We start from the raw sequence: 23,262 nt of genomic DNA on the forward strand, positions 1-23,262 counted from the left end.
AAGAGGAACCCAGGACCCACTGCACCAGAGTGGGGTCTGACAATTGGTCCAAGGATTTCATCCTGATACCTAATGTCAGTCAGGGTGCCATTATCTAGCCTGTAGAAAACTGTGCGTCCTCCATGGATGGTATGCCTCCACAGACCATGACCAAACCAGTAAGGCTGAATGATGTTACAGGCAGCATAACGTTCTCCATGGCTTTTCCAGACCCTTTCACGTCTGTCACATGTGCTTGGGGTGAACCTGCTCTCATCTGTGAAAAGCACAGCGCACCAGTGGCGGACCTGCAAATTCTGGTGTTCAACTGCAAATGGCAATCAAGCTCCAAGGTGTCGGGCTGTGAGCACAGGGCCCACTAGAAGACGTTGTACCCTCAGGCCATCCTCATGAAGTCTCTTTCTGATTGTTTGGTCAGAGACATTGACACCAGTGGTATGCTGGATGTCATTTTGTAGGGCTCTGGCAGTGCTCATCCAGTTCCTCCTTGCACAAAAGAGCAGGTTCCAGTCCTGGTAATAGGTTAAGAACCTTCTACCGCCCTGTCCAGCTCTCCTAGAGTAACTGTCTGTCTCCTGGAATCTCCTCCATACTCTTGAGACTGTGCTGGGAGACACAGCAAACCTTCTGGCAATGGCACAAAATTGATGTGCCATCCTTTAGGACTTGGACTGCCAGTGCAACCTCTAAAGGGACCAGGTATCTCCTCGTGCTACCGGTAGAGACACTGACCTTAGCCAAATGCAAAACTAGTGAAAAAAAGGAAGAAAAGAGGAGTAGGGAGAAAAAATGTCAGTGGCCTCCACCTGTACCACCATTCCTGTTTACACCAAATTTACACCAAAGCAGCTGAAACTGATTAACAACCCCCTTTGCCACTTAACTGACCAGATCAATATCCCAGGAGTTTACTTGACGTGATGCTATACAGTAAAACCTTGGATTGCGAGCATAATTCGTTCCGGAAGCATGCTTGTAATCCAAAGCACTCTTATATCAAAGCGAATTTCCCCATAGGAAATAATGGAAACTCAGATGATTCGTTCCACAACCATTTATTTATAAGCCCTTCAGTTTATAGTCCATATAAAAAGATTATAGCATTGCGATAGGTTATGTAACCATAAAATGTCCATCCACAAATAGCCGCTTCCACAAGGGGATTGGAAGCAAAATACAGCAGGAGCTACAGGGTATCAAAGAGAAGAGAGGCGCCTCTAAGTGTAGCAATATGGTTCCATTTAATGAAGGTACAACATTTAGCAACTCACATGGTTGATGAATAAATCAGGCACATCTAAGTATGCAGGCATCTGGGGTAAAGCTGTCCACATAGACCATCTTCTGCACCGCCGGCTGCTAGTTTGTAATCCTTACTGGGAAGACCACCCTGCAGTAAAGCGATCTGAAAGCGAGGGGCAGCATGGAAGGGATGACATAGATGATGGTGCAGAGGATGGTCCTATGTGGACAGCTTTACCCCTGATGCCTGCATCCTTAGATGTGCCTGTTCCAATCATCAACCATGTGAGTTGCTAAATGTTGTACCTTCATTCATTGTATCCATATTGCTACACTTAGAGGCGCCTCTCTTCTCTTTTAAACTCAGCTGTGACTTGAGGCTACTTGTATATCAAGACATCGCTTGTAAACCAAGTCAAATTTTATTTGAAAATTTTGCTTGTCTTGCAAAGCGCTCTCAAACAAAGTTACTCTCAAACCAAGGTTTTACTGTACTCTGATTAAAAAGTGTTCCTTTAATTTTTTTGAGCAGTGGATTTAGTACTCTTTTGCACTTTATATATTTTTGTACTTTTTTGAGTTATGTTTATATCATGTTGATGCCATTTCTTGATTTTGTATATTGTTGATTTAGTGGGTAAGTGCACCTATCTTTCTTAATCTCAAAAAATATTCCTGGAAAGGATTGGTAACGAAGTATAAAAACTTAAAGCTGAACTCCATCTTTTGATATACTTTATATAGTTTGTTTGGGCAAACTTGTGCCCCTCACTAAGATGTGAGGTCGTTGAATGTGTGGTATAAACTGTATGTAGCGGCGGCTACATACAACATACCGCAATGTGTTCCGGGTTCCAGCCAAGACTTCCAATCTTATACCCAGAACACAGTAGAGTCTATCACAGCAGCGCTCAGCCATACAGTGAAAGCGCTGTATTCTATCAATGAATACAAAACGTCCTCTGATTGGCTGAGTCAGAGGTTGTGACATAATCAGCCCGCCTCTCTGACTCAGCCAATAAGAGGAAGCTTTGTAAATATTGATAGAACACATTGCTTTCTATGAATGGCTGAGCGCTACCGTGATAGGCTCTACTGTGTTCCTAGTATGAGACAGGAAGTCTCCGCTTGCACCCGGAACACAGTGTGGTATATGTAAATGTGGAAAATTAACCGCACTAAGGAAATATACTGATAAGCAGCAGCTTAAAGTGTGACAAACACCCAAACAGAAAATAATATAAATAAGCCGCGCTGAATAGTGAATCCGTGCTGTAACACACAGAGAAATAATGTGATAAAAAAGTCCCAAAGTCTTTGAGTCTCTATAAAAATTCAAACATAAACGTGAATTCCACTGAGTGAAGGTGAACATCCACTGGTTGTGCAAACTGCTTACCAGAATGCTTCCGATAATACGCCCAATAGGATCGTATAGCACCCAGAAACTCCGGAGGGATATCCTGTGATCAAGATGACTCAGCAAACGTTAGACCACGCACATGAAAAATAAATGATATAGGATCCCATAGCGTAAAACTGATATAATAAACTGAACAGTGTAAAGAGAGATTCCTCTAAATGGTGAAAACCACACCAAGCGCAAGAACCGCCACCTGTAGTGCAATAATAAATCGCCAAATTAAGTGTATGTGAACACCAGATAGCTTCAAAAAAGCTGTGCCTCCACCAATAACACTACCTGCTTACCAGAAAAAGATATATTGCCAGTGGAAGGTAGAATCGTGATAAGAAGAGGGTCAACTCCACACAGAAGGACCGTCACCCCAGTTCTACAAACTGCTTACCAGATGAATGTTAAAGTATGACCAGTAATATCAATCGAGCAATTCCAACATAATATCTTGTTCTCCAAGTGAAGTGGAAACTCGTAGTTCCGTAAGAAGCATCAGTCACAGGGTCATATAAACAAAAATAAAATGCCCCATAGTGTAAAACCGTAAATTTATTGTAAAAACAAAAGGACAGCAACTTACAAACATCAAAAGAAGGATCGCTTGATCAGAGAGGCGAGCCGCCGGCCGGTCGGCTCTTCCGCCCTTCCTCCGCCTCACTCTGGTGACGTCAGCACGCCGCGACCGACGTACGTTTTATCAGATATGACATTTTCAAGGTACGGGCGGCGTACTGACGACGCCGCTTAAATACATTCCCAAAGGAGATCCACCCAGTGTGACTTCCAGGATCTGACTACTGGCCATTTTTGAATAGGTATAGCCCAGGATTGTGCCCGTAGGGCTTCTCATAATTCAGCCAATAGAGTTTGTATGGGATTTATTGCTTATGAGATCTCAAAATAAATCTATTGCCCACTAAAAAAAAGTAAGCTAAAAGGCTATAGATCAACTAGATTGACCACTCATCCTATTGGTACAACATCCAGGCTGTGTAACAAAGCCAGATATTATCATGTAAAGCTCTAATTTATCCATTTAGCCCATGCTAACCTAATTATAGTCAGCTGGCTACTACTGGCTGTACCCAGTAATGAGATATAGATGGTAATTTAGAACATAGCTCCCACAGGTCACATCAGGTATTGATCCTAAGAATGGAATAAATATTTATTATTTAAATAATAATACTATAAGAAGAATGTTGTACCAAAGGGCAATATAAAATCAATGAAAACAATAAGTTAAAAACAGATATCACTATTGTGTATATAAGCACCCCCTGAATGAACCTCTGATATAACCTATACCCAACTGTATCAGCTAGATCAAACAAGTATACATCAATGCCTCATATATGAAACTGTCGAAGAAATCAAATAAAGAGACATATAACACCAAAAAACGGCCAAAATATGGAAAGAGACCTCTACGCATTATCAATAAACACATTGACGTCAACCTCCAAATTGAGCCCAAATGGCGTGTATGTCTTAACCTTGTATATCCAGGACATCTCCATTTTAGATAAACCTCTCACTAAGGCTTCCCCCCACCATTTCGGAGAAAATCTATCAATACCCAGAAACATAATGTTACTGGGATCCTTCCAATGTGATGTTAAAAAGTGTTAAGAAACAGAGGTTTTTGAATCCCTTGCGAATATTAGCAATGTGTTTGTTCAAACGAACACATAAGGGGCGCTTGGTTCTCCCAATGTATTGGAACCCGCAAGAGCACTGGAGGAGATAGACTACTCCAGTGCTGGTGCAGGAAATTAAAGGGTTCTTTTAAAATGTTTTGCCGTTACTAGTAGACACAAAACTCCTAGTGTTTTTCTGTTTAATATGATTTAAGCGGCAAACTTGACATCTATTGCATTTAAAAAAACCTTTCAACTGTTCAAGAAAGGTAGGTGGTCTCTGGGGGGGTTCTATCACATTAGGCGCCACTACATCTCGTAAATTAGAGGTACCTTTGAAGATAACCCGGGTTTTTCTGACAAAACTGTTTTAAGAATTGGATCATTATTTAAAATATGCCAGTGGCGTTTTATTATTTTCTTAATCCCCATGTGCTGGTTGGAAAAGGTAGTGATAAACGAAGGACAGGACCTGAATTCCCCACCCGCATCCCGAGGACGTGGTTCTAATAATCTAGACCTATCCATCCGATTCACTTGCTCCAGTGTGGTATGCTGTATGTGGCCTCAGCTACATACAGTTTATACCGCACATCCAGCAGCCTCACATCTTAGTGAGGGACACAGTTCGTTTGGACCAAGTTTGCCCATATGAGCTATGTAAAGTATATCAGTTTAAAAGAGAAGTGCAGGTTTATAAAAAAAAAAACAATCATAAACAATCATACCCACATTAGAAGTATGGCCAAAAAAGGCTTTAACTTTCCCAAAACAGTTACATCCAAGGCATGCTGTGAATGACAACTGTTACAGTTGCTGGTGCTCTCAATCTGTCAAGCCATCAAATGGCTGATGGCTGATGTCATAACTGAACACATGTACAGCACATTGGCAACTGTAGATCAAACAGAGGTTAAGATGGCAGCTTCCTTGGCTGTAAAGGATAGAAGGGTTTAGTTCTTAGTTACGCAAATTTACATACACACCTTATACAATTTTCACTACCATGCTGTAAATATACCGTAGTAACATTTTTTTCCTCACTATGAAAATGAGGTCCCATAGAAAATCTGACAGCCACAACAGTTAGGCCCCATGCACACGGGGCGTTAGAAAAAAGTGCGTCAAAGTTAGTTCTGACGCCGGAAAAAGCAGCTGTAAAAACGTGCTTTCAGTAACTTTTTCCATTGGCGTTATTGCACGTTTTGCCACGTTGCTTTTAGCAGCGTTATTTTCTGCCTCCATTCAAAATCAATGGTTCCCTATGGGAGCCTATTGATTTGAATGGAAGTCGCACCGCAAGTCGGATCCGACTTGCGGGACGACTTGCGCTGTGAGAATCTTAAGGGGGAACTCCACGCCAAAATGGGAAAAAAACGGCGTGGGGTCCCCCCCCAGGTTCCAAACCAGGCCCTTCGGGTCTGGTATGGAATTTGAGGGTAGCCCCAGGCAGAAAAAACGGCGTGGGGTCCCCCCCAAAATCCATACCAGACCCTTATCCGAGCATGCAGCCCGGCAGGCCAGGAAAGGGGAGGGGACTAATGAGCGGCCCCACCCCCCCTGGACCACACCAGGCCACATGCCCTCAACATGGGGGGTGTTGGTGCTTTGGGGCAGGGGGGACTCTGCACCCCCCACCTCAAAGCACCTTGCCCCCAAGGGCCTCATCCCCACAACCCTGGCCGGTGGTTGTGGGGGTCTGTGGGCAGGGGGTTCATTGGAATCCGGAAGCCCCCTTTAACAAGGGGGCCCCCCAGATCCTGGACCCCCTCCCTATGTGAAAGGGTATGGGGTACACTGTACCCCTACCCATTCACCCCATAAAAGGCAGTGTATGTAAATAACGACAGGAGACGTTTTGGAAAGTTTATTAAAAATCTTCATCTGTTCTTCTCTGGTCTTCTCCCTCTCCTGGTCTTCTCCCTCTCCTGGTCTTCTGGTCTTCTGCTCTTTTGCTGTCCGCTCTTCTGCTCTTTTGCCCTCGGCTCTTCTCTTCTCTTCTTCTTCCTCCGGTCCTCCTCCGACGATGTCTCAGATGATTATGCCGGTCTCCGGTCTCTGCAGCTTGTTATATAGCCATTGTGGGCGTGGCCCCGATGGCGTCATTGGGAGACCCCGCCCCCTTATGTCACAGATGACGTCATCTGTGACATAAGGGGGCGGGGTCTCCCGATGACGTCACCGAGCGGCCACGCCCATAATCGTTATATAACAAGCTGCAGAGACCGGAGACCGGCATAATCATCGGAGACATAGTCGGAGGAGGAGCGGAGGAAGAAGAAGAAGAGAAGAGAAGAGCCGAGGGCAAAAGAGCAGAAGAGCGGACAGCAAAAGAGCAGAAGACCAGAAGATCAGGAGAGGGAGAAGACCAGGAGAGGGAGAAGACCAGGAGAGGGAGAAGACCAGAGAAGAACAGATGAAGATTTTTAATAAACTTTCCAAAATGTCTCCTGTTGTTATTTACATACACTGCCTTTTATGGGGTGAATGGGTAGGGGTACAGTGTACCCCATACCCATTCACATAGGGAGGGGGTCCAGGATCTGGGGGGTCACCTTGTTAAAGGGGGCTTCCGGATTCCGATGAGCCCCCTGCCCGCAGACCCCCACAACCACCGGCCAGGGTTGTGGGGATGAGGCCCTCATCAACATGGGGGCAAGGTGCTTTGAGGTGGGGGGTGCAGAGCCCCCCCTGCCCCAAAGCACCAACACCCCCCATGTTGAGGGCATGTGGCCTGGTGTGGTCCAGGGGGGGTGGGGCCGCTCGCTCATCCCCTCCCCTTTCCTCGCCTGCCGGGCTGCATGCTCGGATAAGGGTCTGGTAAGGTTTTTGGGGGGACCCCACGCCGTTTTTTCGGCGTGGGGCTACCCTCAAATTCCATACCAGACCCGAAGGGCTTGGTTTGGAACCTGGGGGGGGACCCCCACGCCGTTTTTTTCCCATTTTGGCGTGGAGTTCCCCCTTGAGATTCTCACAGCGCAAGTCGTCCCGCAAGTCGGATCCGACTTGCGGTGCGACTTCCATTCAAATCAATAGTCTCCCATAGGGAACCATTGATTTTGAATGGAAGAAAAAAAAACGTATAACGTGGCTTAACGCACGTTAAGCAACGTTATAGCAACGTTATTCAGCCTTTAGCAGCATCAGGCGTATTTAACGCTCTAACGCTGGTCCTCAGAACGCGCAGGTCGTGGGTTCTTATTGCAGCTTAAAAACGCCTAGGCCACTTACAGCTCAAAAACGTCTGTGTGTGCATGAGGCCATAGAATAACATGGAGGGGCGTTTTTAGGCTGCAAAAAGAAAATGCCTGACGCTACTTACAGCGAGGTTAAAAACGCCCCGTGTGCATGGGGCCTTAGTTTTCAGTGTTTGACTCGTAGTAATATAAACTTCACCATCCATAGTATCTAGTAAAAGGGCAACACCTATTAGTGTTGATCATACAGTATCATGCACCATCTAGTGGCTAAAGGGGAGAAGCTCAGCCTGTTCTCAGTAAAAGAATGAAGGATGCAAGATTCCATTTTTTAAGACTCAGACTTGAAAGCAGTGACATGCAAAATGGTAGAACAAGCTGCACATGCTCCATAAACTAAAGGAATCAATCCTATCAATCTATCCTATCAAATACTTTCTGTAATTTTCCTTTCCTGATGGACTCCATGGCAGCATACGTATGGATTAACCCCGCCTCCTCTCCACTCCTATAGGACCCCACTCCCATAAATATTTGCTCAGAGCCAGAGGCCACGTTCCGTAACTAGCCTACTCATGACACTGGGAGGGAACTCCTGCTGCCAAGGAGTCCACCAGGAAAGGAAAATTACGGTAAGTATTTGATAGGAAATTTTCAGTTTTCCTGACAGACTCCATGGCTGCATACGTATGGGAACTAACTAGCCATACACCCTACGGGCGAGTGATGAACCAAAGGCTTTAATTTGTACCGTCAACAGACAGGACATTTAAGCCAAAATAAACAGAGGATAAAGAAGCAGGCTCTACACAATAATGAACCATAAATGTATTGATTGAGGACCACAAGGCTGCCCTACAGATTACATTGGGAACCACATGCTGCGAAGCTGCCCAAAATGTAGACACACTCCTGGTCGAGTGAGTGGTCACTACCTCCAAAAGAGCCAAGCCCTCAGCTCTGTGAGCCTGTCGGAAGGCCTGGACAACCCATGCCACAATTGTCCTAGATGAGGCATGTTTCCCCTTGTTCTTTCCAGAAAAAAGAATAAACATATCTCGTGACCTTGCTCCAACTGTCCAAAATGATATCCCATAGTTCCCTTAGGGATGGTAAACTAGAACGCTCTCTCTAGAGGTGCTAAAGGATCATCCTCTTTCTTTGCAGGAGACTCTATAGGTTCTATCCATGTAAATGCCCCCTTATTGCCTTGACCAGAGGCGTCACAAGTGCAAAGTGACTCTCATCTCCCTCTGCCTCACTGTCAGAGGTCTTCATAGATGGATGGCTTGGTTGGGACGGTTCCAGTTCTTCCTGGCCAACCTAATGGGAGAACACGCCGTAATGGCTGTTGGACTTTGCATGTGGTTTGTACCCCACTCTTTAAGGGATTCTTGCACCATGCCAGAGATTCCATTTGCTGGAAATCCCTACCCCCTTTCCCAACCGCCTGGGCATGGCATAGCTCACACAGAGACTTGCCCTCTGAGGACCCCATCCCCAGGCTCCCTCCTTAGGGCAGCTGACATGGCGGTGGTTGCGGTGCCTAGAGGAGGATTCAAAGCTTCTTCTATGAAGGCAGGACCTTGACAGTGACCTATGACGACTAAATCTTGAAGAAGAATGTTGATGTTGTGACCTAATAAGGTTTTTATCATCTCGTGTCATGTATTGTCAATCTGACCTAGAAGGAACCCACAAAAAAAACAAAATAGGGTAAAAAGGAAAGGGTTAAAAACTCAAAAAAGTGCCCAGGCAAGCAAGGAAAGGAAAGTATTAAACACACCCTTTCAACCTGCTACACAAGGGCTGGCCACAAGGGGGGGCAGTGGTACATCCATAGTGTGGAACTGCACAGACAACCAACTTGCACAGGTGATAGAACCATCAGGATCTCACACCCACAGGCAGCACAAGAGTGTTAATGCAGAGGATATACTTGTGATGATTGCACACAGAATTTAGGGGTAACTGCTGCAAGCTGTCCACAGAGAAAACCCAATATCAATAGTACTGACCGCTGATTGAATTTCTCCACTGTAATACGCCACCGCCAGCCACAGCGCGCATGCGCTGAGTCACTGGGCAGGAGTAAGCCAGGGATGCCAGGTCGAAAAAGAGAGCGGCGGCTTGGAATGCAAATGCACTCCAGCCACCATAGGCTGAAAGAGCCAAGGAAGAAAAACAGACAAACACACACAACTGCTGCCATAGAATATGCAAAATAAAAGTATACATCACCCCACACGGCATCCCCCACGACCATGCCTGGACTCAGAAGATGTTGCTGCACGGGCCCAGGGCATTTATGGCCACCTGCTTATAGCTAGGCTCTTAGGCAGTACTGCGGCTTTGCCTGCCAATGGCAAACTTAAGCTCTTTATGGCACCGCATCCATTGCCTTTTTCCACCCTGCTAATAGCTGGGGACTGCTGGGGACTCCACATGGCACTGAATCCATCACCCTCCACCCCACTAATAGCTGGGGACTGCTGGAGACTCCACATGGCACTGAATCCATCGCCCTTCTCCACCCCGCTAATAGCTGGGGACTGCTGGAGACTCATTGCATCTTCAAGGGCACCTTGCCAAACAACCAGGCCTCAATTGTGGAGACTTTATCCAAGGTAGGACTTTAACCATTCTGGTCCTTAGGAGGAGGACAAAAAAGGAACGTGGCCTCTAGCTCTGAGAGTGGGGTCCTATAGGAGTGGAGAGGAGCTGGGGTTAACCCATATGTGTGCTGCCATGGAGTCTGTCATGAAAAGCAAAAAAGACATCATGTTGGTCTGTTCTCTACCCCTCTGGATATTGGAGATGTGTGAACGCCAGGGAAATACTATTACAAAAAAAATACAAAATAAAATAAAAATAAACGATGAAGAAGAAAATAATAATTCATACCTTGAGGGTCGACTTCTTTAGAAAGCTTTAAGGCATCTGAATTGGCAAGGTCTGTGTTTGCAGGGGTCACAGCGAGTATAAGACAATTGTCACTAGAGATAAACTGCATAATCATTTCTCGAATCTGAGATTCAATGTCTGCAGGCTGGTCACCAACAGGTACTTTTGTAATGCCAGGTAAATCAACAAGGGTCAGGTTCAACACTGCAAAATAATTCATGAAGCTATAAAACATTAATATGATAATATGCTTTTCTTTATATCCCAAAAAAACCGAAAGATCTATCAAGAAAAATGACAGAAAAACATATAAAAAGTGGCAAAATCTTGTGTATCAAGACAGAATGTCTTTAACTCATTATAAACATTTGATTTCTTACTTAAAGGGTAACCCCACTTTCGTGGGAAATAGCTAATAAAAAATAATATAGCGTATACATTTGCAACACGAGTCATATTGTAATTGCATGGTATTAAAAATGACCTTTCCTTTTCAATCTGCAGCACTGTATTTTCTGTAAAATGCAATGCAATATGGCTACCTGGAGATGTTCTGTACACAGAATGTACACCCAGGGGCGGACTAACAACTCATGGGGCCCCCGGGAAATAGGAGATCATGGGGCCCCCCAGGTTTAAAGATGGCCACCATTCGGCAGCCATCTTAATTACGCATTATTAATGTGGCAGGGACGGGTGGAGGGGCACCAAGCTCCGTGACATACAGAGTGGCAGGAGACCTAAAGCTGGCGACCCAATAAAGGGACCAGGAGCCTCTTACGGGAAGTGCCACCTTAACAGCATCATGAGGAGATGGTGACCTGTGGTGTGCATAGTGCGCTGCTGCACACAGTGCTGTAATAAAATCAAAAGGTGCTTCAACAAAGTATTAGTTTAAGGGTGTGCACACTTATAAAACTATATTATTTTAATTTTTTATTTTTACTTCCCGTCACCTAAAAAAATTTATTTTGTTGTTCAACTGAATTGTACAGTTTATAGGTGGAAAAAGTTCTGAAATAATTTTTACTTGTCAAATTTTTTTACATAACAGAAACCTGAAATTTTTAACAGGGGTGTGTAGACTTTTTATATCCAATGTACATAGATCACCCAGAGGAAAATGTTTCGAAGAAGTGGAGTTACCCTTTGAAGGAAAACTTTGCTACGGGAATTATTTTGTAATTTATATTATTAAAATGGATATCTACATTTCCACTTACATATGCTGTGAAATTCTAGAAGTGACAAATAATTTGAATGTTACTTTCTGCCAATATGACAATTTAGGACGTTGTGACGGTACACTGGTAGTGAAAGACAGATACTTTATGGTTGGGATAACTTCAAAAGGGAGAGCAATATTTATCAACAATATCTCTCAAGAAATATGTGAGGACTATTCCTGTTTGATTCTGAACATGTTCATTGAAAGAGCTAATCACATTGGCTTCTGTTCCATGTCCTTCAATGTCAGAGGCAGTCTTTCTCTATTGTTTGTGTATTAAGATAATGTGTATTGTATTTCAAGAGCTCGAGGACGGAAAGTCTGCTAGTTAATTGGCTCAGGTTGATTGAATCACTGTCATCTGTTAGTTGCTGAGTGGAAATAGTATACTGTTTGTGTTGGTTATTCTTTAGATATGTTAATTCTATTTCTGTATACAATTTCATCTGCATATGATAATGTAATCAGGCAACTCCTGACCTGTGTGTGGTAATCTGATCAGGAGGGGGAGGTCCATGCTGTATACGGTCAGGTCCATAAATATTGGGACTTCGACACAATTCTAATCTTTTTGGCTCTATACACCACCACAATGGATTTGAAATGAAACAAACAAGATGTGCTTTAACTGCAGAATATTAGCTTTAATTTGAGGGTATTTACATCCAAATCAGGTAAACGGTGTAGAAATTACAACAGTTTGTATATGTGCCTCCCGCTTTTTAAGGGACCAAAAGTAATGGGACAGATTAACAATCATAAATCAAACTTTAACTTTTTAATACTTGGTTGCAAATCCTTTGCAGTCAATTACAGCCTTAAGTCTGGAACGCATAGACATCACCAGATGCTGGGTTTCATCCCTGGTGATGTTCTGGCAGGCCTCTACTGCAATTGTCTTCAGTTCCTGCTTGTTCTTGGGGCATTTTCCCTTCAGTTTTGTCTTCAGCAAATGAAATGCATGCTCAATCGGATTCAGGTCGGGTGATTGACTTGGCCATTGCATAACATTCCACTTCTTTCCCTTAAAAAACTCTTTGGTTGCTTTCTCAGAATGCTTCGGGTCATTGTCCATCTGCACTGTGAAGCGCCGTCCAATGAGTTCTGAAGCATTTGGCTGTATATGAGCAGATAATATTCAGAATTTGTCTGCTGCTTTTGTCAGCAGTCACATCGTCAATTCATCAATAAATGCAAGAGAACCAGTTCCATTGGCAGCCATACATGCCCACGCCATGGCACTACCACCACCATGCTTCACTGATGAGGTGGTATGCTTTGGATCATGAGCAGTTCCTTTCCTTCTCCATACTCTTCTCTTCCCATCACTCTGGTACAAGTTGATCTTGGTCTCATCTGTCCATAGGATGTTGTTCCAGAACTGTGAAGGCTTTTTTAGATGTTGTTTGGCAAACTCTAATCTGACTTTCCTGTTTTTGATGCTCACCAATAAATCTTGTGGTGAACCCTCTGTATTCACTCTGGTGAAGTCTTCTCTTGATTGTTGACTTTGACACACATACACCTACCTATTGGAGAGTGTTCTTGATCTGGCCAACTGTTGTGAAGGGTGTTTTCTTCACCAGGGAAAGAATTTTTCGGTCATCCACCACATTTGTTTTCCGTGGTCTTCCGGGTCTTTTGGTGTTGCTGAGATCACCGGTGCGTTCTTTCTTTTTAAGGATGTTCCAAGCAGTTGATTTGGCCACACCTAAAGTTTTTGCTATCCCTCTGATGGGTTTGTTTTGTTTTTTCGGCCTAATGATGACTTGCTTCACTGATAGTGACAGCTCTTTGGATCTCATATTGAGATTTGACAGCAACAGATTCCAAATGCAAATAGCACACTTGAAATGAACTCTGGACCTTATATCTGCTCCTTGTAAATGGGATAATGAGGGGATAACACACACCTGGCCATGGAACAGCTGAGCAGCCAATTGTCCCATTACTTTTGGTCCCTTAAAAAGTGGGAGGCACATATAAAAACTGTTGTAATTCCTACACCTTTCACCTGATTTGGATGTAAATACCCTCATATTAAAGCTGAAAGTCTGCAGTTAAAGCACATCTTGTTTGTTTCATTTCAAATCCATTGTGGTGGTGTATAGAGCCAAAAAGATTAGAATTGTATAAATTCTGTGTGACTGTTCAATAAAGAGAGATTCCAGTACAAGCTTAGTTGTCAGCTAGCTTTGTATTGGGGCGGCTGGGAAAATCTGGTATATATGTTCAAGACTGTAGGAAGCCGTATACTGACAGAAGTCCACAAGTACAGTGTGGGTTGCGATTCCGTTACAGACGTATTGCATACTTTTCTTGTAGAGAACTGTCCTAGAAATGTATTTTCCGCTAGCGTGATTGGTTCTCCCATTGCTTTTCCCAGAAGTCTGCACAAGGATAAAATTCCAAATGCAGACATCCCTAAAGCAGGTGTTGCGTTTTTGATGAGATTGTTCTTAATGTAGTAAAGGGAAAATCAAAAATAATTTATAAGATACAGTCTGTTACTAACATTAAGGCTGAACTAAATGCAGTTTTGTAATTTTTTTCAACAGGAAGGCTCTTTATTGCAGAAGAGACGTGCAACGTGCCAGTGAGCTGGGATAAATGACTCCCGTGCAGTATTGTCATCCCACAAAGAAGATGGTGGAAGAACAGTACCCAGAAGAAGATACTGGTGTTGGAGTAAGTATTGATGTGTTTAGTTCTACTTTAACAAACCAGTTTTTGTTCCCCCTGTAACTTTTGTAAGATTTTTTTTTACCTGATGATCCTGCTGTTATTTATGAATTTCCTTTAACAGACCAAGCTGTGCAGTAAAAATGGCAGTTAAAGGATTGAGACAAACAATTTAACATTGAAAGGGGTGCTTACAATGGTCAGCTTTTATTCACTGAAACTGGAAAAAAAGGAAAAAAAACTGTTTCAGTAACTGTATAAAGTGTTAGCTGGAGTTAAGCTTTGAATTTGTTCATTTGCACTTAAATAAAGTCCATCTAAATCTACTAGTCCATCTAACACTACCCCCTCCAGACAATGTTGTTGCCCAAGGGGGAATCCGTTGCTCCTCCATAGATAGAGAAGCCACCCTTAAATTGTGTGTTACTGGCCAGATCACCAGGTAAAAAAAAAGGGGGAAAAAAACTAAAAACAGAAAATGAATGCAGCCACACATCTAAGGATTGGTAATCTGCAATATACTACATTTTTTGCACTGGTCATTAAGGGGGTAAAACCTTCTGGTCCAGAAGTGGTTAAAAGGCATAATACTTACACTACAGAAACATTAACAGCAATGTTGCATGTAGAATACAAAAATTTGTTAGCTAATGTTTTATTAGAATACTCCAACTAAAATACGCATAGTAAACACACATACCATTTGGTGAATATATCCTCAGACTTATAGGAATGGATGAAATTCCTTTATTTGTACCAGTTGTTCGATCTGTTTCTGCTTCAATTTCTTCACGAACCTCATCAAAATCTGAAAACCTTTTACCTTTACAGTGTAGGAACTCGGCATATTCTACAAGAAGAACAATTAAATGAGTTATTGGTAAGATTTTATCTTATCTCACACATCATGAATTACAGCAAATAAATTCTAATCTGCATAGAGCCTTTATTGGCTGCAGCTAATTGTGGAAGTCCCCATGTCCAAAATGTAATACAGTGCCTTGCGAAAGTATTCGGCCCCCTTGAACTTTTAACATAAAGATATAAAACTGTAATTTTTTGTGAAGAATCAACAAGTGGGACACAATCATGCAGTGGAACGAAATTTATTGGATATTTCAAACTTTTTTAACAAATAAAAAACTGAAAAACTGGACGTGCAAAATTATTCAGCCCCCTTAAGTTAATACTTTGTAGCGCCACCTTTTGCTGCGATTACAGCTGTACGTCGCTTGGGGTATGTCTCTATCAGTTTTGCACATCGAGAGACTGAAATTTTTGCCCATTCCTCCTTGCAAAACAGCTCGAGCTCAGTGAGGTTGGATGGAGAGCGTTTGTGAACAGCAGTTTTCAGTTCTTTCCACAGATTCTCGATTGGATTCAGGTCTGGACTTTGACTTGGCCATTCTAACACCTGGATATGTTTATTTTTGTGAACCATTCCATTGTAGATTTTGCTTTATGTTTTGGATCATTGTCTTGTTGGAAGACAAATCTCCGTCCCAGTCTCAGGTCTTTTGCAGACTCCATCAGGTTTTCTTCCAGAATGGTCCTATATTTGGCTCCATCCATCTTCCCATCAATTTTAACCATCTTCCCTGTCCCTGCTGAAGAAAAGTAGGCCCAAACCATGATGCTGCCACCACCATGTTTGACAGTGGGGATGGTGTGTTCAGGGTGATGAGCTGTGTTGCTTTTACGCCAAACATAACGTTTTACATTGTTGCCAAAAAGTTTGATTTTGGTTTCATCTGACCAGAGCACCTTCTTCCACATGTTTGGTGTGTCTCCCAGGTGGCTTGTGGCAAACCTTAAACAACACTTTTTATGGATATCTTTAAGAAATGGCTTTCTTCTTGCCACTCTTCCATAAAGGCCAGATTTGTGCAGTATACGACTGATTGTTGTCCTATGGACAGAGTCTCCCACCTCAGCTGTAGATCTCTGCAGTTCATCCAGAGTGATCATGGGCCTCTTGGCTGCATCTCTGATCAGTCTTCTCCTTTATGAGCTGAAAGTTTAGAGGGACGGCCAGGTCTTCGTAGATTTGCAGTGGTCTGATACTCCTTCCATTTCAATATTATCGCTTGCACAGTGCTCCTTGGGATGTTTAAAGCTTGGGAAATCTTTTTGTATCCAAATCTGGCTTTAAACTTCTCCACAACAGTATCTCGGACCTGCCTGGTGTGTTCCCTGTTCTTCATGATGCTCTCTGCGCTTTAAACGGACCTCTGAGACTATCACAGTGCAGGTGCATTTATACAGAGACTTGATTACACCCAGGTGGATTCTATTTATCATCATTAGTCATTTAGGTCAACATTGGATCATTCAGAGATCCTCACTGAAATTCTGGAGAGAGTTTGCTGCACTGAAAGTAAAGGGGCTGATTAATTTTGCACGCCCAATTTTTTAGTTTTTTATTTGTTAACAAAGTTTGAAATATCCAATAAATTTCATTCCACTTCATGATTGTGTCCCACTTGTTGTTGATTCTTCACAAAAAATTACAGTTTTAAATCTTTATGTTTGAAGCCTGACATGTGGCAATAGGTCGAAAAGTTCAAGGGGGCCGAATACTTTCGCAAGGCACTGTAACTGAAAATTATACTTCTGCATGCAGAAAAAATTAAATGAAAATATAATACAGCTATTTTAGGGCCCATTCACACTAGGCACTGCATGTGAATCGCACAGGAACGTTCCACATTCGCTTCACATGCAGTTCTGTGCGATTTCAGCCCCATTCATTTTGAAAGGGCTGAAATCGTACCGCACCGCACGTGCTGCACTAATTTTAAGAATGCGCATAGCGTGGTACTTTTTGTGCGTTTGGGGTGTCGTTAACTTGAACTGACCCGCAGCAGATCACAAGGGCGTTGTGATCGGAATGCTGTTTGGGAAGCCACACGGGAATGCGTCTCTCCAGCACTGCATTATAGTGTAAACGGGCCCTTAGCTTCAGATGTTGTTAACAAACACAAATAACTTGGTAAAGGTGTTGAAATATGATTGTTGCCAGACTATGGATATTCAAATATTTCTATATTTCAAATAAGCAGTAAATAAGCTTTACACAAACCCTCACTGACCTCTGTAGCTACAGACACAGCAATTCATCAAAGTTCACAAACACTAAAGTCAGCAAGCTCAAGCCAACTGCTCTGTTCTCCTCCATTACTGTGGCAGGTAGGCTGCTAAATCACTGCTGGGAGGGGTGAGCTGAACGGTTAAAATGAAAGTGAGATTGAATTAGGCCACTTTTGCAAATGGGGCCATTAGATGCGGGAGACCCAGCAGATCTCATGAAGTGATTACCTGTGTGAATGACTGGCCCTGAACGCAGACATTCAGCAAGCTGCTATGATTAGCTGCAGGAGCTGTCAGCCTTCTAATGCTTTCAATGTGTCTTCTGCCGCAGCTAATCACTGAAACCCCCCCCCCCCTGGTCTCCTGTATCTAACTGCTAATGTCCTCATTCGCAAGAATGAATGGGCCTTAGTCCACAGTACCTGCAGCTGCAGAGGTCAGTGAAGGTTGTTTTAAAGCTTATGGACTGCTTGGTAAAGTGACTTTCATGATAACTGTATACAAGCAGTCCCCGGGTTACAAACATCCGATTTATAAATGACTCCTACTTACAAATGGAGAGAGACAACAGGAAGTGAGGACAAATCTCCCCCTAGGAAGGGAAATTCACTCCTGGAAGAGTTCTCATGGGAAAAAGGTGTCTCCACTAAAGTTTTATCACCAATCCTTGTTTTCCTAACAACCCAAAATTTTCAAAATCTACTTGTCATAGGGGCTTACATGATGGTTATAATAGCCATTCCTTACTCTATCCAAAATGAAAAAAAAGGTTTTTGTTTCAGTTCTAATTTAAAGCATGCCTGTTCCTGTTCTGTGACCCAGCTAGGCAACTAGTATTTTGACTACAGGTGGTCCCCGGGTTACAAACAAGATGGGGACTGTAGGTTTGTTCTTAAGTTGAATTTGTTTATATGTTTTGTAAAATCAAGTATATAATTGTGAGTGTCTCTACAGAGACTGTCTGTACAAATATCAATGTCAGACAAAGCAATACAGATTACACTTGTGCAATCACCATATAAACAAACATTCCCATAAACAAGTGATAAAGCCATAAAGTTATTTTATCACAGACAATGACATTCAGTAGACATATGCCTCGTACACACGTACCGATCGTCGGCCGAACGATCGGCCGTCTTTTGTCCAGGGCTGTCGTGTCTGTTGAAAACTGCAAAAGACTGCACACGAATTTTGTCGGCCAACAACAGCCGACTGCAGAAGTGATGTCATGTGATGGTTAACTTTCCATGTGTTTTTTCTTTTCTGAGCATGCCCAGTCTTGCAAATCTGCTGATTGTCGGCCGAATTCTGTACTGACTGGCGAACAATCGGCCGTTCTGGTGTTGGCCAACAAAAATTTTAATGCCTACATGACAGATTCTTTTCGGCCGAAAGTGCGCTGTCGGCTGTCGGAAGCATCATACTAACAAGCCTACAATCGGCCGATCGGTCGTCGGCCGAATATTTACAGCCGACAATCGGTATGTGTGTACGGGGCTATAATCAGAGGTTTCTTTTAATAATTCTTTATAGTGACACTTAATGGGGTTAAAAAAGAGTAAAAAGGTAAAAATCAGCGCAGGCACTCTATACTTGGTGAACCATAAATATCTAAAAATACGATAATCACTCAATTATGTTTAAAAACATCAATATTCGATATCCATAAAGTGCTTAAAGTGCCACAGTGAAAGTGAATAAATATATGAAAATAGAGGTAAAGAACAACGTAAAATGATCTAAAATATGTAAACACAAAATCATGGGTAAGAAGAGGTTGAAAAATACAATGATATATTTAAAGATGCTGGATGATAAGGATAATAAAATTCTCAAAAAATGATGAATAATATGTGGAAAATGTAGGTATCCCAAAAAAGTGCTCAGGTGGTCTAGAAAGTCATCAACAAATAGCTGAATAATCACGGAGAATGTCTTATGTAGACGTGAAAGATAAAGAACTTAGTGTTATGACTATCACCTGTGTCACTTTCTAGTGAGTTATTTTACTTTATCACGAAGAGCGACATTAGCTCATAGCTCTTCATAGGGCACATTGTCAAAATATTTCTTTGATTTAATCTTTTTGAGCTATTTTTTCACAACACTAATTTCTTTATCTTTCACGTCTACATAAGACATTCTCCGTGATTATTCAGCTATTTGTTGATCACTTTCTAGACCACCTGAGCACTTTTTTTGGGATACCTACATTTTCCACATATTATTCATCATTATTTGAGAATTTTATTATCCTTATCATCCAGCATCTTTAAATATATCATTGTATTTTTCAACCTCTTCTTACCCATGATTTTGGGTTTACATATTTTAGATCATTTTACGTTGTTCTTTACCTCTATTTTCATATATTTATTCACTTTCACTGTGGCACTTTAAGCACTTTATGGATATTGAATATTGATGTTTTTAAACATAATTTAGTGATTAACGTATTTTTAGATATTTATGGTTCACCAAGTATAGAGTGCCTGCGCTGATTTTTACCTTTTTACTCTTGCATCTGTTGTATGTGGTGACACTGCATAATTGGCTGTAGGTCTCTGGTGCTCCATTCTCCTAATATCATCACCTCTTGTTTATCCGTCTCCTTCTCTATTTTTGGTAGCGCATAGGTTCACCTTTATTTATATTCCTCTTTACTTAATGGGGTTATTTTCTTCCACAACAACTCCTGTCGTTTATAGAATTATTACTTGTGGTTTAAAGTAAACCTGGCCCAAACTCTGTATACAAACGAGAGAGAGAGAACACAGCAGACAGCCAGATTACCTTCCTCCGCAGCGGCAGCACCAGAGCACATGAAGGGAGGAGGTGGGTGGAGCCATTCTACAATAGGCGCGGAGGAGGACGAGGAGGATCCTCCTCCGTTGTGCATGCTGGGTCCTCTCCTAGGACATCTCTGGTTGCTAGATGCCAGTCGGCTGGCCATCCTAGGCCTTGGGCCTGAGGTGGGTTTGCCATCTGTACCGGTAACACTTCCAACACATTTAAGCTGTGAACCCAGGTGTGAGAATTGAGACAATGACCATTCTGGCATCTTTGGTTGTTTTGTTTATTGTATATTGGGGATGAGAGAAGGGAATGAGTGGGATACTCCTCTGGCTCTTCTAGGCTTAACTGGGACTTTGTACAAAAAATGCTCACTAGCGCTGTCTTGGCCCCAGCTGAATGCCGACCAGCGCTTCCTGACGCTTGCAAATACTGCTTGGCTGAATTCGTGCTGGAACCTCGACCTTAACTTGTTTGTTAACTCAGAAAATCCAGGACTGTAGAACTCTTGACTCCTGACACTCGATTTAGCTCAAAAGTCACTGAACAGCTCCCTCTAAACCTTCACTGGCTGAGGTAGCTCCATGTCACTGCTTGTGTTAAGCAGTTGACATGGAGCTACCTCAGAGTTAAGAGTTGCTGCTGCAACTCTTAACTCTGTACACTACACACTGTACACTGACTCTTTAGGGCCCAACCACAGGTACCCCCTTTACACTTCAGGGTCCTCTGACTAGGCACTCCCTTTACACTAGCTGACTCCTGGATCCCTAAAACCTTCTCCGGAGTGGTCCCCTCTGACACTAGGCAAACCCCCAGGGGCAGTCCACAGTACTCACGATCCTTGTAGGCTTTCCTGGAACTGACTACTCTCTCTCCCCACTGGTTCTCGGCACACCGGATCCCCTCTGCAGCTCAGCTCAGCACTCCTTGGATTCCTAGGCCACCACCCGAGACACCCGCTTCCTCTGACAGGGGGAGAGACAGCCATACACTCCCTCCTGGGACTCTGCTTCCCGCCAAAGACGCTGCGTCATGCATTCCTTCAGAACTTATACCCACTCCCAAAATCCTGCCTTCTGGGGTAGATACAGGCCTGAGTGTGTCTCTTATTGGGTTTCCTCCACTGCCCAATGAGAACCCTCTCATGGAGCCAGTGGGGAGACTCCCCTCTCAGCAAACACACCTGGGAGACATGACAGCCAGCTGAAATCATGGCCCTGCTGTAAGGCAGCCAAGGCCCACTATATTTTTACCTAGCAACCAGTGTAGCTCACAATAAAGCGCCCGGTGTCGGCGGAGAAACAGAGTGGAGCTGTCAGCGGAGATACCCACCTGACAGGGAAGTGAAGGGCTCACTTCTTACAGCTATTAGAGGCCATTCATTTTCGGCATCTTTAACCCGTTTTTGGCTGAAATGGGATAGGCCCATTTTCGGCTAAAAATATTGGTTGCCGAAATTTCGGTGCACCACTATCAGAAAGCTGCGGGACCATTCACAAAGCGCAACCCGGCTTGCACAGATGCAGTAGGAAGGCGGCTGTAAGGCCGCTAGGGCTCACAGCTACTTCCCACATTAAAGATGCTGCCGTCAGGGACCCGAAGACCGGTGAAGAAACCAGCCTGGTGATTAAAGTCCTGAATCCCTGGACAGGTAAGTAACCTTATACTGAAAGTCAGCAGCTACAGTATTTTTAGCTGCTAACTTATATATTTTTATTGTGGGGAGGGAACTGAAGATCCTCTTTAATGAATTGCAAAGTGGACCTTCACCCCAATGTTGCATTCACAATCATCCTCTTCCTTCACCCAGGCTGGCACTAAAACAGTCGCACTTGGGGATGAAGAAGCGTCTCCTTTTGTTTGGTGGAATTTACTCGCATTTCTTTATTTCTCACCAAGGTGAGGATAATGTCTCCTCAGCCCCCCACCCAACCCTGAGCAAAGCCTCCAGGGTTAGAAGCCAAACATCCCAGGAGGCTACAGTACCAGTCTTCCCAAAGTCTGGATCATACAAATGTGAACGTGAGCAGATCAGAGGCCCTGAGAGCAATCAGCTGCATGGAAGACAGCGTTGAACTTCATGGGCTGGTAAGTATGTGTTTCCCAAAATCAGCAGCTATAGTACTTGTAACTGCTGACTTTTAATTTTTGCCTTGCCAGGTGACATTCCTTTCTTAATGTCTTTTCAGTTCAATGGAAGAGCTAAAGGACACCATTATTGGGTTGTGCTTAAAGTGGTTCTAAAACCTTAAGATTTTTCACCTTAATATACTCTATGCATTAGGGTGAAAACATTTCTGTGCTGCAAAAAAAAACTCCCCCAGCCCCCCTCCTCTTTTATACTTACCTGAGCCTGATCCGATGTAGTGATGTGCACAAGAGCAGCTTTCTCCCTCCTCCCTGGGCAGATTGATAGCAGCAGGAGCCATTGGCTCCTGCTGCTGTCAATCTGATGCTGTGCCAAGCGAGCAGGCAGCGGGGCCTAGCTGCCAGCTCTGTGTTAATATACGCAGACAGGGCGGCTCAGAAGCAGGCATGCATGGGTGCCCCCATGGAAAGTGGCTTTCCATGGGGGCACTTACCGAAAGGAAGGAGCCTGGAGCGCCGGCGGGGGAACCCAGAAGAAGAGGATCAAGCCTGCCCTGTGCAAAACCATTGCACAAACAGGTAAGTATAACTACTTTCTTATTATAATAATAATAATTAAAAAAACAAAATTAAGCTTTAATATTGCTTTAAAGCCTTAATCCAGCCCTGTTTACCAGAATTTTGATGTATGTATAGGTTTTAAATGTTTATTTTTTAAATTCCTATTCCCAAAATGTCCTACCTAGTTTTGAAGTGATGAGCTGGAGGACCAACGGACGTCTTGTCACAATACCGGAGCCGCGTGGGAGGAAATCCCTAGATAACAACATAATATGAACTTATTAACAGGTTAGATGAGGTAGTAAGTAGTAAAATAATTTAAAAAGCTGACACTTAACATGAACCTGTGCCCAACCTATGCACACTAAAGTATTTGCTTATTCCAAACAATCACTAAAACCATATTAAATCAGG

The 23,262-nt window shown here is 43.2% G+C and overlaps 1 protein-coding gene across 1 annotated transcript in view; it reads right to left on the reverse strand.

Moving 5' to 3' along the window:
- Positions 1–23,262, reverse strand: part of DNM3 (dynamin 3) — a 483,071-nt gene that overhangs the window by 449,005 nt on the left and 10,804 nt on the right. Inside the window, exons 2-4 of the mRNA XM_082266577.1 lie at positions 23,030–23,103; positions 15,011–15,160; positions 10,401–10,604 (exon numbers count right to left, since the gene is read on the reverse strand). Of these exons, the coding sequence (XP_082122703.1) occupies positions 10,401–10,604; positions 15,011–15,160; positions 23,030–23,103 (428 nt within the window). The remainder of the gene's footprint in view (positions 1–10,400; positions 10,605–15,010; positions 15,161–23,029; positions 23,104–23,262) is intronic.

The sequence above is a fragment of the Pelophylax lessonae genome (assembly GCF_965119305.1).
Source record: "Pelophylax lessonae genome assembly, chromosome: 8".
NCBI classification, from domain to species: Eukaryota; Metazoa; Chordata; class Amphibia; order Anura; family Ranidae; genus Pelophylax; species Pelophylax lessonae.